This window comes from Xiphias gladius, chromosome 4 (assembly GCF_016859285.1).
Source record: "Xiphias gladius isolate SHS-SW01 ecotype Sanya breed wild chromosome 4, ASM1685928v1, whole genome shotgun sequence".
Taxonomy (NCBI): domain Eukaryota; kingdom Metazoa; phylum Chordata; class Actinopteri; order Istiophoriformes; family Xiphiidae; genus Xiphias; species Xiphias gladius.
The window spans coordinates 23,798,575-23,816,447 of NC_053403.1; the positions used below are offsets into that span (position 1 = coordinate 23,798,575).

The window sequence follows — 17,873 nt, forward strand, 5'->3', positions numbered from 1 at the left end:
ACATGTTAACTAGCAGTCACTGCCGAGCCATTTCCAAGCTGCTGCTCTGCACTGCTAGAATCCTGATCTTATAACCACAATGTTGTCTGACAAAATCACCACACACATAAGTTAAAGACAACACCGATGCTGTGATTTGGGCTATATTTACTTGTAGAATGAATCAATAGAAACTGTTTGGGCCAAGTCATTTTATTAGAGCAACGGCCAATGGGGAAACACTCGGTCAGTCAACCAACGGTGTAACGTCAGCATTGGTCACAGGGCATTCAGCTCATCAATGGTGTAGCTTTATCACACATTCACTCACTCACTCACTCCATCATGGACATCCGTATTTATTCGGCTAGCCCCGCTGTTCCAGTCCAGCCTATAATTGTATACATTCAAAATTGGCAAGGAGTTTTCACATTTACACAAAAATGACTGAATATGGCTAAAATAAAGGAATCGTCCACATATCACATTGGTCCAACATATCAACAGGTCATACAAATAATATAGTTTTAATAATTATTGCCTGATAATGACAAGTTGTACAGTCCTAATCAAGTCCTAATAATCTCCATCACGTTGTTGACACTAACTATTTGAATGGAAAGTCAACCCTCAGGCTCATTAAAAAATGTTTTTTTCAATTATATGGCTGAAATTACCAGATTTTTTTTGTTCATTTACAGAAAATAAATCAGCAACAACTTTGATGCTATATTAATGGTTTAAGTCATTTATCCAGCAAAAATCTAAAATAGTTTGTGGTTTCAGCTCCGCAAAACTTTTCCTCTGTTTTATATCAATGATATCACAGAATATCTTTGGGTTTTGGACTATTGGTTGGACAAAAAAAGTGATTGGAAGACATCTGCTTGGGCTCTGCAAAATTATGATGGGCTTTTTAAATTATTTTTTTTTAAAAAGTACTCACCCAGGGTCCTGAAGGGCCTCTGCTGGGGCACCAAGGAGAAAAAACCAGGCTTCAGGGCGTTTGTGATGATGATGTCAAACAGCTCCTCGAAATCCTTCCTGTTACAGCCAGAGAAAAAATATTGACCTCTGTGACAGGCGCCTGGCCGCAGCTGTGAAAGACAATGCCTGGACAGCATCCAAATACACTGAGTTACACAAAAACAAATAGCTCAGTGAAGCCAAACAGTCTGTACAGATGATGGAAAGCATGGTGCAATAAACAATGTAAACATACAGCACTGTGCTGTAGGAATAAGGAATACTTAGTCTGATAAAGTAAACACTACTGTATATACACAATATACACTCCCACAGGGCTACAGTCATGAAGACAAGTGAGACAAGAGTTGGGTGGTCTCCAAGCAGACCTACAGTATGTATATGTACACTATATGCAAGAAGAACCTCTATACAATCTTCCATATATAGTGACAGGCAAACAGCAGTCTTATAAAATGAGGATATCTCACTGGGAACTTATAAACATGTAAAATAATCAGTTTGATGTATGGAAATGTGTACATGCCACTGAGCCACTATTGTATAGACTGATTCTACAATTTGTTCATGACTAGTTAAAAAGCTCATTTAAGATATCTGTAACCACATTATGACTTATATGACTGAAGTAACCTTTGCCATTAAATTATATCTTACCTTGTGATTTGCCTTATTGAAAAGAAAGAAGAAATTTAGAACATACCAAATAATTAAAATTGTTAAATTTTGCTAATAGGGTGAAGTATTTAACAGCAACTTGTGTAAAAATATTTATATTGCTAAGCACCAGAATATTTACAGGTGTTTGAGTACACAGAAAAAATACCAGGCATAGTCAAAATTCATAAAAAGGTTTAATGCCTTTAATAATGCCTTTAGACACTAAATAGATGATGGTAAAAAGGGGAGGGAGAGATAGAGAATGACATGCAACAGGGTCCGCTGACAGACACAAACCTGAGGGACATTTCTTTTATATGGGAAGTGCCCTAAAGCCTTAAACATCCAGGACACTCTTATGACAGAATAAAACAAAATTAAGCTAAATAAAGATATGTGTTATTCAGTTTTGACTATCTAAAACTTGAATTCCAGGTTTCCAGGTTCAATCAGCTCTCAACTTCACTTTATCTGCATCGTAACAGAAAGCAGAACTACGGTACAGTAAGGTTAAATTAGAGTCAGTGCTTAATGCAAGTTAAGTGGGTTTTAAGGGCCTTTTATTTAAAACAGCAATAGACAAGTTTTTTCTTCAGTACTTCATTATGAAGTAAATGTTCATTGCACAATGTAATGGCTATAGAATGATGACACCATTGGCGTTTAGATTGGCTTAGATTAGATTTTGCTATGCAAGGCTGTCTGCCACCGGGCACGAAATCTCCCGGGAAAATTATGGCTTGATTTACAGCAGAAAGAAAGTGCACCTGACATTATACAAGCAAAACAGGAAGAGGACAGCGCGTTTGTTTCGCTGGTAGCTATTGGTAGCTTTCCCCAGGTAGCGGAAATGGCAGATGATGGAACAACCAGAGTAAGTGTCAGAGGAGGCAGAGAAGGCGACGAGGCCACGGCTTTTTACAGTTTGGAAATTTCATATAATCAGTTCAAGAATGCATGCATGTATTCTTCACTCAACATGTGGTCCGAACTTACACACTGCATTATGTGTTCTTCCAAACTTTACCAAATCAATCAGTCCTGCCCCACTGGCTGAATCATAATTTCTAATTTCAACTTTGCATACTTAAAGGTAAACTTCACTCTAAAACCACATTTATGAGTTTATAAATTACATGTACAGTCACTTTATTACACTACCTATTGATGCTGGTCCCATTTTGTGGCATTTATTACAACAGAGGTTACTTTCTTTTTTCCAGAGAAAGTCCAGTAATTCTCTCCTCTAGCCCCCCACAAAATCTGTGAAAAATCTATTATGTGATCTGGGACACTCCAACTCCAAATTCAGATGTGTTCAAGCTAAAACAGGCTGTTAAGTTTAAAAACATGTACCTGGAAAGCTAGAGATAATGCTAGATACATATAAAAAAGATGAGAAGTACTTGTCAAGTGCCCTGATGGCCTAGGGGTTAAGGCACCAACCATGAACCACATGTCCCATGTTCCTAGTTTGTGTCCAGCTGGGAATTTTTGCTGCATTAAAGGGGACATATGCTTCTTGTGATTTTCTCCTATTTTTATACTGCATTGTTGGATGTCTACTTAAAACTTGTGGTGTTCCAAAACTTGATGTGAACAGATGCTCCCTGTAAGACAAAAGGGTTTCAGTCCGCTCTTAATGCTTTCCCCAAAACTCTGACATATGAACGTTGTGGAAGTCCATTAGGACAGGTCCATCAGGCCTCAGCTCCTGGTTCAGTGTGCCACAGCACCAGAGCACGCTCATGAAGTACAGGCTGCAGGGACTACAATGCCAGCAAGCACAATGTGTTTGTGTTGTTGCTACGGTGGAAGGAATTCATCATTAGACACCAGTGGATTTCTTCTGGATTTTGTTGGCTCTCACATTGCAGTAGAATTACAACTCCTACATTTTTGTCTGGGCATTGCATTTCATGAGGTGACTGGGCTCAGCAACGGCCACCTGCCAGCTGGCTGGCATGGACAGTTGGTTATGCTACTACTGAAAGCCATGCAGTTCTAACTTATTTGGGCCGGTGTGTCGATTTAGAACCCCATAATATAAGCATATCACTAAATAAATTTTTCTTTGTGGCTTATTATCAAAAGCATACAGATAATGAAGTATTTTAGTGAGTAACTGGGTGGTGAGTTTGCATTTACACTCAGCTGTGCCTGCAGAGATGACAGCTTGCTAATGCTAACTTGCTCGCTTGTTGGTGAGTTCATACATTTTAGTCTTAAGAAACTACTTCAAACGTGTATTAGCCTTTATCAGCTCATGTCAATCTTTTCATAATGTAAAACAGAGGCCAGTCTTCCCCCTTCCCTTCCTCTCACAGCCAACAATGGCCCTAGCTGCTCTGTTAGCATATAGCTATTGATATTAGCCGCCGAGTAACGTTAACACTGATGAAAGGAAACTCATTCTAACGGTATGGCCTGAAACAAACTTTAAAAGTAACATTAAAGTGCTCTAGGAAAAACCTGTGTAGCTTATTGTTAGGCTTTCTGCATGAATTGGTAAAGTGGCTAATGGTAAGGTACTGTTCTCTCAGCTGATTCTGGTGTTCTTCTGTTAATCTAGCCTACTTTACTACCATGATATTTAACTACTTATAAACAATATGTCACTCGTGTTTTTTACCACATTTATGGGGCACACACCTGTGTATATAAGTTCCCACACTTCACACTGTGCCTTCAGCAGTTTAATACTTATATTTAATACAATACTAGTTTTTACATTTTAACTAGAATGCTTTAAACTGCCAGAAGCTAGTAAAAGCTGGCAGAAGCTAGAAAATGGACCCTGAGTTAAGATTATTTTGTCTAATATTCCTTATATTAACCATAGATCAGATTAATTATCATCACTATCGCTGCAGTTCTCGACAAAGCAATACAAGCAATTGTTTGCTGACACATTCGCAATTACAATTTTAAAACGTTATATGTCAGATGTTGTATTTACAAATTGTTTTGCTTCCCAACAGCGACCAAAAAAAATATTAAATCAGTTATAAAATATCTGAAATTTGGCCTTTTCTCATCTCAGTTTTTCTACTACAAATGCCTTTTATTAAGGCAGTGGCGTCTTACCCAACAGTAGCTCCACACAAAAATGGTAGCATAAAGTATGCATACATATTGTAAACATACATACATATGAGTACTTAAAGCTGAACTAACCAGCACAAACAATTAATGAAAGTTTAAACCCTAAATATAAGGAGGACAACCAACAACCAGTGGGTCTGTCAATTATATACATTGGTTTTACTGAGTCAAATTTCTTTATTTGGCAAGGTATGTGGTAACTGGAGTACATCTGGTCATAGTTAGCTATTTGCTTTCAATCCAGACGTAACACACAGCACTTCATTTTATCAACATCAAAAAATAACAAATCAATAAACTATGCTGCACTCCAGCAGTAAATGAAAAAAAAAAGGAGCTTCTCTGTAAAGGTTGTTGGGTGTTGGTCAGTAGTCTACTGTCAGACAGCTTTGGCCTTGTTGTGCTACTTCTGACAGCTGACTGTCACTGGCCTGCATCCGGTTTCACCACACTGACAAAGAAGTATGTACTGCGTAGTGAGGTAGGAGTGGCTATCTTTCGCAACAAAGTGCTTTCTCAACAGTGAAGTGGTGACAACAGACACAGAAAGAATGAAATTTTGGTAACGTGTTGCCTGAATTGAATGAGTTCTTCTTTGAAGAGGTAGGTACACTTTGAGTATAGATTAAACAGGAAGGATCTTAAAGCAGGCGAACCCTATCAGAGAACAAGCTACATCTCCATGAAACACATCTGCCAAGATGAAGCCGGCTTAATTTCCTTTTCTAGTTATCACTACATAAATCTGCATCCCCTGACCTTGTAAAGCAGTGATTTGAATATGATTTTGAGCACACACACTCATACAGAGCTAGGGCTCTTGCAGCTCTCCTTGGGAGGCAACGCATGCTGCGGTGTTGGAGGTCATGGACACAAGAGGGGAGAGGGCAGCCAGTTGAACAGCAGGGGAGCAGGAGAAAGGGGTGAGGAACAAAGGGAAGGACCAGGCTGCTCACTGCTTAACAGGAAACCTTGAGAGAGGGTGGGGTGGGGTAGGCGTGGGTTGCAGAGGCCATGTGAGACAAACTGGCATCCAGAGCAAAACTGCCATAACTCGACCTGTATTTGGGTTATACTGAGAACAATCAGCTCACAGCATGAAAAGTGAAAAAGCAGACCACCTCATCGGTTGAGTTCAGTGTAAGATAACAACACCTTACAAAGAACAACAGAGGATTATGTTTGTTCAATCACAGCAGCAACATGGACATTGTGTTTTTTCAAGGTCCTCTTGCTGCTTGATCGAGGTTATAAAAGGGCTTAGGCTACAAAAATAAGCCTAAACCACACAGTGTGCACTGCACACAGAGGGAGGCCAGCGATTAACAAAGCCAGTGTTAAACTACGTGTTAAACTAAGAGAATATTCCCTTTCGCTGCACACCTACAGCTATAAAATGAGGTGCTGAGTGTTACATCTGGACTGATAACAATTAGCTAGCTATGAGCACATGGACTCCAGTTACCATATACCTTGCCAAATAAGGAAATTTAACTCAGTAAAACTAATGTATTTAATTGGCAGACCCCTTTGTTGTTGGTTGTCCTCTTGTCCTGATCACCTTCTAAAGGTGTTATGGCTAACTTGTTGTTAGCAAACAGTTGCCTATTTCCATATCCAGCAGACATGAAGCAATATTAGTATTCAAGTACAAATTCAAGTTATAGCTCCTTTTTACTTTAAAACTAGCTATCTTTAAATTTGAAAACCACTTAGCTTTTAAGTTAATAAGTGTTAGGGGAGTGGTAAGGTAAGTGGTAAAGATCAAACTACTATCTCCAAAGTCGAGAATAAACTTTCAAAGTTATTGTAAAAATAATGCCTGTTAGTTCAGCTTTAGGTACTGATGTTTACAATATGTATTCATACTTTATGTTTAGCTATGCTGTTGGGTTAGACATCACTGCCTTAATAAAAGGCATTAATAGTAGAAAAGCCGACCAAATGAGGGAAACTGAGATGAGAAAAGGGCAAATTTCAAATATTTTATAACTGATTTAATATATTTATTGGTCCCCGTTGGGAAGCAGAACAATCTGTAAATACAACATCTGACATATGACGTTTTAAAATTGTAATGGCGAATGTATCAGCAAACAATTGCTTGTTTAAATATATCTAGCAGACACAGCACCACATTAGCATTTATTTCCAGGTGTTTTCTTGTCACCTGACAAATGTGAGTCTTATATTCACTTTCTTTTCATGTCTGTTCTCTTCTCCACTATCTCCTAAGAAAAAGAGCATTCAGCAGCTCTTTTGCTGCTCCACTATGTTCACCAGGTAGTCGCTTACTTTGTCTGTCTGTTGCTTGGTCCTGGACAACTAGTGTACACTAGGTTCATGAGTACTTAACTGCGGGTCACTACATCTGGAAACAGTCTCGAGCAGAAGGAAACCCAAACAATGAGATAAACAAGGCTAAAAGCGCTTCATAGAGAACTGCAGAGATGATGACAATAAGTAATTTGATCTATTGTTAATATAAAAAATATCGGACAAAATAATCTTAACTCGAGGTCCATTTACAAGCCTCTGCCACCTTTTACTAGCTTCTTGTGGTTTAAAGCATATTAGTTAAAAAGTAAACACTAATATTTTATTAAATATAAGTGTTTAAACTGCAGCAAAGGGTCTGAATACTTTTGAAAATAAGAGATGTCAGTATTTGATTTTTAACACATTTGCAAAAATTCCTAAAAACTTTTTCACTTTGTCATTAAAAGTAGATTGACGGGCAAAGTTTTTAAATCTTAAATTCTGATACATTTAAAATAAATTGTACAACAGAATAAAGTGTGCAATAAGAGAAGGGGTCCAAATATTTTCTGAAGCCACTGCATATATGTATAGCATGTTTGTGTGATGATGATGGTAACTCAAAGGCAGACATGTGATCCACCATTGACTAAAGGAATGACTGATGGCATGTGAGAACTGTAGGAATGTTGTGTGTTTAGGTAAAAGCCAAACCGCCAGCAGGGGCTGAGAAGACTTTCAGGTTATAAATCCTGTGGGGGCTGTTATGGTGAGCACTCAGACCATGTCCTGGTCTTAATAAGGAGGGCGCCAGTCTGTAGTCCCAATGTGGGCAGTCTTACCCCAAGATGTGTTCACATATGAGCCTGCAGTAGTCGCTGTGAGAGCTGGTAATGAGGAGGAGGACCTTCCCGGCATTCTTCATGCTGTGCAGCCAGGTCTTGACAGAGTCCGAGCAGGGCTGCAAGTACTGGCCTGGGTCCCTCTTCACCTTGGGGAAGTAAGTCCCTGCATCCTCTGTACAGAGACATCAACACAGTTAGACAGCTGGATTTGATTTTAAAGGTGCATTTAAGACTATACAGAGGGTTTTATCATGGTCTGTGAAATGTATAAAAATGATCATATGCAGCAGCTTTGACAGTCACAACCTCTCAATCCAGTTGAACACCAATGGAAAATTTTGCAACAATGTGTTAGACTGCTCTCTCCACCACCAACATCAAAACACCATATGAAGGAATATCCTAAGAAAGAATGCTGTTTATTCCTTCAGTAGAGTTCACACACTTGGACTATCTATCACAAGGAGCACTGAAGCTTTTCTGGAGGCTCACTGTGGCCCAACACTACTGATAGTATGGTTATATATTCCTTCAATTTGTCACTCATCTGTATGGGCTATATTGTATTTACAAAGAAAGAAAAATTTACAAAAAAAACAATCAAATCTATAGACCTGGAAAAAGGAAGGTAAAAAAGAAACAAGAGAGAACAGCAACAAGAGAGTTCAGCTTTCAAATCTGCAAGATTCCTTTACGTCAAGTACCACTTTTGTGAATTCTAGTAAACACGCAAATTTGCGCATTTGACCAATTGCAAACTGTTGTGACCGTGCAAACCTTTGAGGGAACAGAAAGCCAGAGAGTCCAAAAAAGAGTAAGCTATCATAGCTTATTAGCTGTGTTGTACCATCAACCTCTATTTAACCCTGTTCTATTGATGTATAAATGGCCCCACAAAAGAGGCATGGTTTGCAAACAGCTATGAGACAGCAGTCGATGGTACAAAGGAGGCTGTGTGTGAAATAACTCCCTATTTACTGTATAGGGCACTATATTTACTGGCCGCTATTTTATTTGAGGTTCTGAATTCGATGAATTATATTAATTTATACTTTATAGAGCCCTCAAAGTCCCCACAATGGAACAAAAATAAGTACTGTGGGTATGGTATGTACACTACTTTCTGCTAATAGTCCCAAAGCAATGCATCGCATTTAAAGGTAAAAAAAAAAAATTCCAACTGTGTGACACTTCACCTGTCAGTGATACTGAGTGTCTGTTATGCGGGGAGTAGTGAATGAGTGAAAAAGGGAGGGATTTGTGACATAGTCACAGTTGGATAAACTCTGTTAGATTATAGTCTGATTAGTGACTAAGCTAGATAACTCACCAGCTAGCTTGGTGGGCTATTGTGGCAGGCTAGTACTAGCACGTTACTGGCTAGCTCAACACTAACCCACCAGAAAGTGGCACAGTAAAGCAATACATTTTGGAAAATTAATGATTATTAATGATAGCTTCTGAAAGCATTTGGCATGGGTGTAATAAATAAAACTGCAGTATTTACAACATAGTGGGAAACAAGCTTGTTACAGGCTGACACCAAAGGGCACATGCTTCCAATTCTCTATATTACAACTAAATTTTTACAGACTGAAAAAAAATGGTGAACAGTAGCTATGACTTAAGACCTTTCCATGAACTACTAAGTTTATATGCTGGACAAGCTTAAAAAGGATAGATTATAATTAGTGACAAAAAACAAATACATACAAGTAAGATTGGCAAACAATCATATGCTCATTACATTTAAAATTGTCTCTTTGGATCTCTACAAGCTGGGAACCGGTGTATAGCTAATAATTTATGTATGTTTTTGCTGTGTTCTGCTTAATTTTCTACATTTGAATCCACAGAAATAAAGGAGACCTCAGGGTCATGTTCCTCACTTCTGAGGCACCATCTGTGGGCTCTCCTCACTTTGAAGCCCCCCAACTGCCCTTCAGTACATCTTGTAAGCATACTCTACAGAGCTAAATATGGCAGTGCTCTAATACTATGTGCACTGTTACACAATCCCAGTCCATAACAGAATACAACTCTTGACTTTACATTCTCAGCTGAATGTAAAAACTCATGAAGAAAACATAACTTATAACGAAATATAGGCACTTGATGCTGATTGGCAGTATATAATGGTACATCCATTGTGAATACTAGGTTACAAGATAGTGTAATTTTCTTGGTACTGAGAGTATGTGTGTAGAGAGTATTTGACAAAATGGTCTCTTGAGGGTTTGCAATAACTGGAAACCCCTTATGAGCTATACAGAAAAGCACTGCCCTCTCCTCTGCTATGTGATTACATTTAAATGGCATGATCTAATGATGTAAAGAGCAGAACACATTTCGGATTCAACCCTGAGACATGTGCAACCTTATCAAAACAGAAAAATGAAGCGGCCTACAGATGGTATTTGCTCTCAAGCTGAATAACCAATGAGTGAGAAGTGCCATTGCTTCTTTCTCAAGCAAGAGAAAAGAGGGCATAGAAAAACAGGGCAGGGTGTGGATGAGTGGTGTGTATTCATTAGCTTAGGTGTTTACCTTGGCAGTAAGCGCTGGCCTCTCAGGAGCATCATTAGGCCCTCAGAGCAACATAGACATAGTTAAAGACTTTGCTTACACTGTGGGCCAAACTGTCCTAATTCGTTTTTTTTTTGCCTGATACATCACATGGTTCTGATGTGCCAAGCCCATCAAAGCTGCAGTGTGCATTTTATCCCATATTAACCCAAAAAAACAAAGCCCAGGCTGAGTCACAGATCCGTGAACACAACACTCTGGAAAGTTATCACGGCGGTGAATGTTTTTGCACGACTTAAGCGAGGTAAACAGTAGAAATACAATGCTGACATTACAAAGCAATCTACCAGGAATGTGCTCTCGAACGTATTTGAATGGCCATCGCTGCGCCTTGTTAGATGACGTCATGTTGCATCACTTTGCATTGTGGCAAAAGTGAGCTGGGAACATCTTTCTTGTCTTCTCTTCACCAATGGACTGGGCTGCATTTTTTGCCGTTGGGCGTTACGGGCTAAGGTCTTCCCATTCTTCCCATTCAGTTGACACGGCATGAATGCGCGGATTTAAAATCGGAATGTTTGTACTTTCATGTCAATAATAAAATTTTATTTCTTTCACCACAATCATCACCACAGCACCTAAGCAGAGTATGGCTCAGCAATGGAAGGTAAAATGGAAAGTTTGATTTCTCTTTGGCCAGAAGTTTCAATTCAGACACAATGTGAAGGGAAATTTAATCAGAAAAATTATATGACGTCAGCCAAGGACGTCTGTTGGATGTCATCCCCATTTCTCTCAAAACATTTTGCCTTTCAAAGCCTGTCAATCAAGCAAAGACAGTCCAAAACATATTTCTCTTTAATCCTTTATATTCCCTTAAAGTTGCCACCTTGGTAAACATTTGTAGAAATGAGATTAAACAACTGGACCCTGACTTCATTTGGAAAAACGTCTATATTGATGGTCCATTAGTGGGAGTGTATCTTATGGCACCTCTGTTTTAAGCTTTCAGTCTTTTTGGATGGCCTCTTGATCCAGATGTAAACAAACAGGTCTGTCATGTTAACATAGTCAGAGAGAAAAAGTACCGTACATCTCATAAGAGAAATTGGATAGAGGCTGACTTGGTCTTATTCCTATTTTGTGGAGTTGAGCACAATGCCCTTACCTCCCTTGACATCAGAAATTATAGGCACAGACTCTTGGCTTCTTTGAAATAGCTAAATCACAACTACTCACGTCTTGTGCGCGAGCCTAAAAAGTGGATGATGGATTCAAGCGGCTCATGAAAATCCTGCAGTAGGAGTGTGAAAAGTGTGGACATGCTGCCCTCATGTGGTGGAACACAGGACTAGCCTGAGGAAGGAAAAAGGTCCTGGTCAGTTTTGAGGAGGCAGTAGAGGGTTCTATCCAGAAGATGACGACAAACACAAACAACTAAGGGCTCAGATCCCAATCAGGAGCCCAAAATTCACACATTTGAACATGTCCCAGATGTAAGCATCTGGGCTTGATTTGAAACAAGTTTCTTCTGAAGTTTTAATTGCGTCCACAGACCATTTCACCTTCAGTTAAACAGAAAAAGCAGATCATGCTGACCAATGTTTGGTCCTCAGTTTGAGGGGGGTTCTTCCTCTGGGACCCTGCAGCAGAAAGCCCATCCTGCCTCATTACCCAAGCCAGGGAGGTCAGCCGAGGGAGGTTAAGAGGGCTCCCCTGCCAGTGTGTGTGTGTGTGTGTGTTCTGATAAAACTGACCTTGCCATCATCCTTTGTGTAATGTTCAAGCCGTCAAATACCATGTTGCAGAAATACAGAGTAGAAGCTGTTTTATTCTACCAGGACCTGAAATTTACTACCCAAGTACACAGCTGACACAAGGGCCAAGGATTGGGTCTACTCGATACGAGTTTTAATGTGCTACAGCACGTAGCACATTAAAACACTATCAAGGAACACATGAAGAATAAAGGAATCAATGGTCCTCCCAATTGCAAGGCTGTGATGTTTGATGTTTCTTTGTGTCTTGGTTGTTTATCTTGACAAGACTACATCAGTTCTGCTCTAGGATAAGTGAGGAAACATCCTCAGAAGTCAATCTCCCTTCACCTACATTTCTCATACTAATTTGTATCTTAGTGGTAATTAAAAAATAATCTACTAAATAAAAGCATGTTTGTTATTATTTTTGGGAGCATTTGCTTTTATTTCGAATAGGTGACAGTGGAGACTGACATGAAACATCAAGAGACCAGAGGGAGATGATTCGCAAACAAAAGTCTTTGGCTTCACTTGAAATGAAGGCTGCAGCTACACGAAATACAGTATAAAACATATTTCTGTGGTGTCCTATTGGCTTATTAGTCTAGAATGTTTGTGTATGCTTGATGGAGAGGTTTCTCAGCCTCAGAAAGGCCTCACATTAGAACAGAATGGGTGAATATAGAAAATGGGTCTGGAGCCCTGACTCACCTCAGTGTAACCTCCGAAAGATAATTTTTTCTAATTGGATAAATACTGTCTCATCATCTTTTATCTCTTTAGCCCTCTGTCTGGCATTAGACTGAGAGTAGAGCCAGGGTTGATACTGTGGTGCATTTTGAGAGCAACATGTGAATAATCTACAAATACCTAAGAGAAGAGCATATTTAAAACACTGCTTGGGCCATCACCAGTGCCAGCTTACTACAGCGTGCCTGTGTGTGGTGGACTAAGATGTGCCCCTGCAGGATCTGGCTGTGAATGTAGGACTGAAGTGCCCCGGGGGCCCGCAAGCCTGTGGCTGGGCATCGTGCCGTGCAGGCTGGGCGTCGGGCCCCGACAACTACAGAACTGCTCAGCGTCAGAGAGAGAACCACAACCAGCAGCAGTTCAATCTTTCTCACACATCAAAGCGGCCTAACAGGATACATGAATCAACAGTTGCAGTGCAAATTAGGGCCAAGCACGGGAGCGTTTCACAAACAGCCACACCAAAAGTGATGACGGGGAAGAATCTAGAGGCACATTCGTTTTCTTTATCCCTGAGTTAATCAGCAGGGAAGATAAAGGCTATCATAACAAATATTTTGTCATCATACTTAATGAGCATCATATATATATATATATATATATATATATATATATAGAAAAGCTATGATCTCAAGGGTTTTCTCTTAAAAATTCATCCAGACAAACGATGTTTTCCAGCACCTGTTGCAACCACGTGGAAGACAATGGCCAGGCCATTTTGCCTGTTGACTTTCCATTTTTAGCAGTACGACCACAAATTGCTGCATTATGTGTCTCATAGTGCACACAGGTTTATTTCTGTCTTTGGTCGGTAACAAAGGAGGAGAGTCTACAAAATGAAAAATAACTAAATAAAAACCCTGTCAAAAGGCGACGTTCTAAGACTGACGTCTATATAGATTGTCCTACATATATCTTTCAAACGCAGTTATGTAAAATTTATAGTATGTAAGATTTGCTGCTCTCTTTTATAGTACATAGGTAGATGTCAATGGAAGAGTAAAATACAAAACATTTCAAGGAAACAACATATGCCTAGCCTGAAAATAAGAATGAATTCCCATGTTGTTCATTCATTTGGTTTAGAGTTGTGGGAGGAACTATATTCGGCACCCTGGTTCCAAAAGCTAAATTCCTATTGATTTTTCTCACAGACATTGGCATGAAACTCTACCGGTTAATTAATTAGTTAAACATATTAACCACCGTTTTAGAAAACTATGTAGACAGGTTAAAGCCTTTGTAAATAAAATTTTCAGGGAGAAGTTAACTACTCACAAGGTGCAAGATGTTTCAGCAAGAAACATCCGATTGTGTTTTGTTAACTGTGATGACGAAGCATTTGAATTTGCTACCACCCTGATTCGTCCCCCTGACCAGCTTCTTCTCTGTGTCAGTGGCAACTGAGGCTCATGGGTATTGTAATTTTAAGCTGTCTCCCATGCCAAAATGACAGACAAAACATAATTTCTCAGAAACAAAGCTGAAATAGCTGAAACTGGTGGTCATTAAATAAACCTATAGGATGGAGTCCTTGTTATGTCACACCCATATCAGAGAAGGGATGCTCTGGTTTTGAATACTAGAAGTGCTTGTCAACCTGCCAGAGTATTCAAAAGCAGAGCTATAAACTCTTTTTAAAACTGATTAGTTTTTGTAATATACTATAGGCTTTACTGAACAAATAAACAATAATGGAAGCAGTAAGAACACTATTTCATCATGTCTCCTTAAATCCAACCATACAAATGCAATTCCACGGGTTCGGCCAGGAGATGTTATTATTGACTGACGGTTCCCTGTATCAACTACATTGATACAGTGAACCATTTTCAACACAAGTGTTTCATAGTGATTCCCCCATCACTACGGCCTAGCATTGTCAATGGTGCCTTCAAACAACTCCGAAGCCTCTATGACCACATCTTCTATCCATCAAATTTTCTGAATTTAACACAGAATATTTAGAATATCCCATTTTAGAGAAAAACCCAGGTAATTCCTGAATGAAGGTTTACCAGAGAGGCTACCTAGTCAGATAAGAAGATTCTATAAGACAATTTCTTTACCAAAGGACGTATTCCTCCTATTTGGTTGAGGCTAGTCGCTTCCCCCACCTCCAGGCCTAACACAAAAGTAATATACATTGCAGACCAGTCTGGCCGATGAATGCACAGATATGAAACTGATACCTCCAATCTAACCCCTGGTAAAACCATCATATAAACCGAACCCTCAAAATGCTTTAGTAACAGATGTTTACTTGGATTAGTAACTGTAATGTCGCTGAATGCTAATTGTCAACTTGTAACTTTCCGAAACCAGTTTCGGAAAGTTACCGAAATTCACACAAATATGTCTGCATTAAGCTGCAGCAGATGATTTTTATGTGCAATTATCGATCGTTTAATGCTGATTGAGGAAATAAGCAAATTTAAGAGCTGTTATTTCTGTAAGTCTTCTGTTAGAATTTTTTTCTGAAGCTACTTTTTGGCTCTGGCATAGGACTATGACAACCTTATTTTTAAATCCCACCTACAGAGCTCTAATTGGCTCATTTGTCTCTACGGCCGGGGGAAACAGCTGGCAATGAGCACAGCACCAGGCCTATTTGAATCTATAAAAATCCAAGTATCAGAGGTCTGGAACCAGGCTATAATACAATATACCTTCACCAAGGTACTGAAATAGTCCCATGTGGTCTCACTTTGAGCTATTTTACTGAAAGAGGCGTGTCTCCTCTTGATGAACATGATACTATGACACACCTAGAAGTGGCAGGGAAGCTTTCATTAGTTCACCAGTCAGGCAAATTTTGTCTTTAAGGATTTCTATCTCACAGATTTCCCCATTTGTGAAGAAAAGTTACTGAAGTGGAGAGAAAGGCAACACAAAGAACAATGGTAGTGGAAAAAAAAAGTGACACCAATTGCACAGTCACTTTCCCCTCTGAGCAAACCTGAGGGACACTGCAATCTGTCATTATAGCAAACCAAAGCTATATTTAGCCAACACTATCTTTTAAAACTGTGAGGATTCATACCTCAAGGTTTGATCTCAAGAGGACTGTATCTTGAATTCCCCTACAAGGTAAAATAACTCACATCCCATTCTACATTCACTTCTGAAACGTAATAGGTGCCTTAACAGGAAGAATCCAAGAAGCATCCAAAATACATAGAAAAAATATCCGGTTCAAAGCATATTGCTGCACAGTTTAAACAAAAGTTAAACACACAAGTTAAATTGCCCTTCAACTTAAATATATTTAAGTTTTTCCATCTTGGCCGAATCCTGCTTACTCTTAAAACAATAAAGAAAGCACAGAAAGCAAAACATGTAAAACCCTGAGCAAGTCCAGCCAGGTTTGTTTTAATCATAGGGGGTTTAGGGCACTTGCAGAGATGAACAATCCTCCCATCTCAAGGTTCAATCTCCATAAACAATAGCTTACCATCAGGCCACCAGGAGCATGCTGGGAGTCATCTTCCTAGAGGACTCTTAGGAGACAATACATGTGGGAAGCAAGGAAATATAAATTTCTACTTCCTGACAGTCATGTTGGCTTTACTGAAGCTATATCAGTTGACTCATAAGTATATATGCATACAATCTCCATAAATAGGTCTATCATTTAAAATTTTAATTTAAACAGTTATTTTCCTCTTTTATTTTGCCTCTTTTCTCTGTCTTATCTTTAATTGCATGATTCAAGCATATTTTTGGAATGGCTTTCTGATTACCTGTGCAAAATAACCCAACAAAACACATCCATATCCAGTCCAGATGTATAGTATGTAGCCCTCTCATGGCCGCAGTGACCCCATCTCTCAGTGTGACGTCGTATATTGCTGCAGACTCTGGTTTCTGTAGGACATGATGAATCGGAGGGAGCGTTCTCACATGCTTCCCATGGAGTTACTGATAGAAACTCTGGAAAGTTTTACTTATGTTACTGTATTTGTCTATGAAGAAATTTTTTAAACACATTTTAGCCATCTCTTTCATGGAGTAATTAATACTATGGCAAAGTGTGGATAAATAAAATTGGATGGTAGGACACAGCTACTGTGAAAGCTTCCTCTATTTTGGACTCTACAGGTCTCTGTTCCCTTAGAGGTCAAGACAAATGGAGTGGAACTCTATTTGCAAGTCATACGCTGACTGTGGCAGTTCCATTGAAATCATCTGATTTTGTTCTGAAATTTCAGTCTTAAAAAATACTGGTGAGACCGGGCCTTTAGTAGGCCCAGTCATAAGTTGAGATGCTAAAAAAGACAAGGGAAATACCGCCATGTTCCCAACCAAGGGCGGCAGGCCTGTACTTATTAAATGAGATTATTCACTTGCCCTCGTCTTGGTCTTTATATAGACAACACTGTTGGCCCGAATCCATGTGCATCCCCACAGTACAATACAATGTTTTTTATGTTGCCACGCTGCAGCTCAACATGGCAACCACCTCACAAATTCATTGTGTTGTCCACAACCACAATAACAGTGAGGCGGGCTAGTAAAAGGCTTTTTAAGCTGACTGCAACTACTGTCATCTCAGAATATAAGAACATTAAGAAAGGTCTTTGGTGTTACCAGCTATCATTAGACTATCATTAGTGTTACTGCATAGTTCCACAGTAGTTTGTTGTTTATTTGATACTGTACACAATGTCCCTCAACTGTTATTGTTGCATGCAAAACACAAATTTAGCTTATCTAAGAGCAAACAGGCCAGATCAAAGCCCAAGCATCGCTATAACATCATTTAGCAAGTCAGACATAACAGTGCACATCCCCACCCTGATACTTGACGTCTTACCGTGGAACATACCATATATATACATTTGCTACAAAGCTGTAGGAGAATGATAAATGGACTCAAATACCATACAGAGCCTTTTATACATGAAAATGGGTTGACCCTCATTTTAACAGAGGAGAACTGGCATTTATATTTCAATTGTGGATTTGTAGTGTTTACATGTAGTCGCGTCCTCAGAGATAG

At 39.3% G+C, this 17,873-nt stretch overlaps 1 protein-coding gene across 1 annotated transcript in view; it reads right to left on the reverse strand.

Moving 5' to 3' along the window:
- nt5dc1 (5'-nucleotidase domain containing 1) overlaps positions 1-17,873 on the reverse strand; it is a 72,461-nt gene that overhangs the window by 27,355 nt on the left and 27,233 nt on the right. Inside the window, exons 7-8 of the mRNA XM_040126132.1 lie at positions 7,833-8,007; positions 926-1,023 (exon numbers count right to left, since the gene is read on the reverse strand). Of these exons, the coding sequence (XP_039982066.1) occupies positions 926-1,023; positions 7,833-8,007 (273 nt within the window). The remainder of the gene's footprint in view (positions 1-925; positions 1,024-7,832; positions 8,008-17,873) is intronic.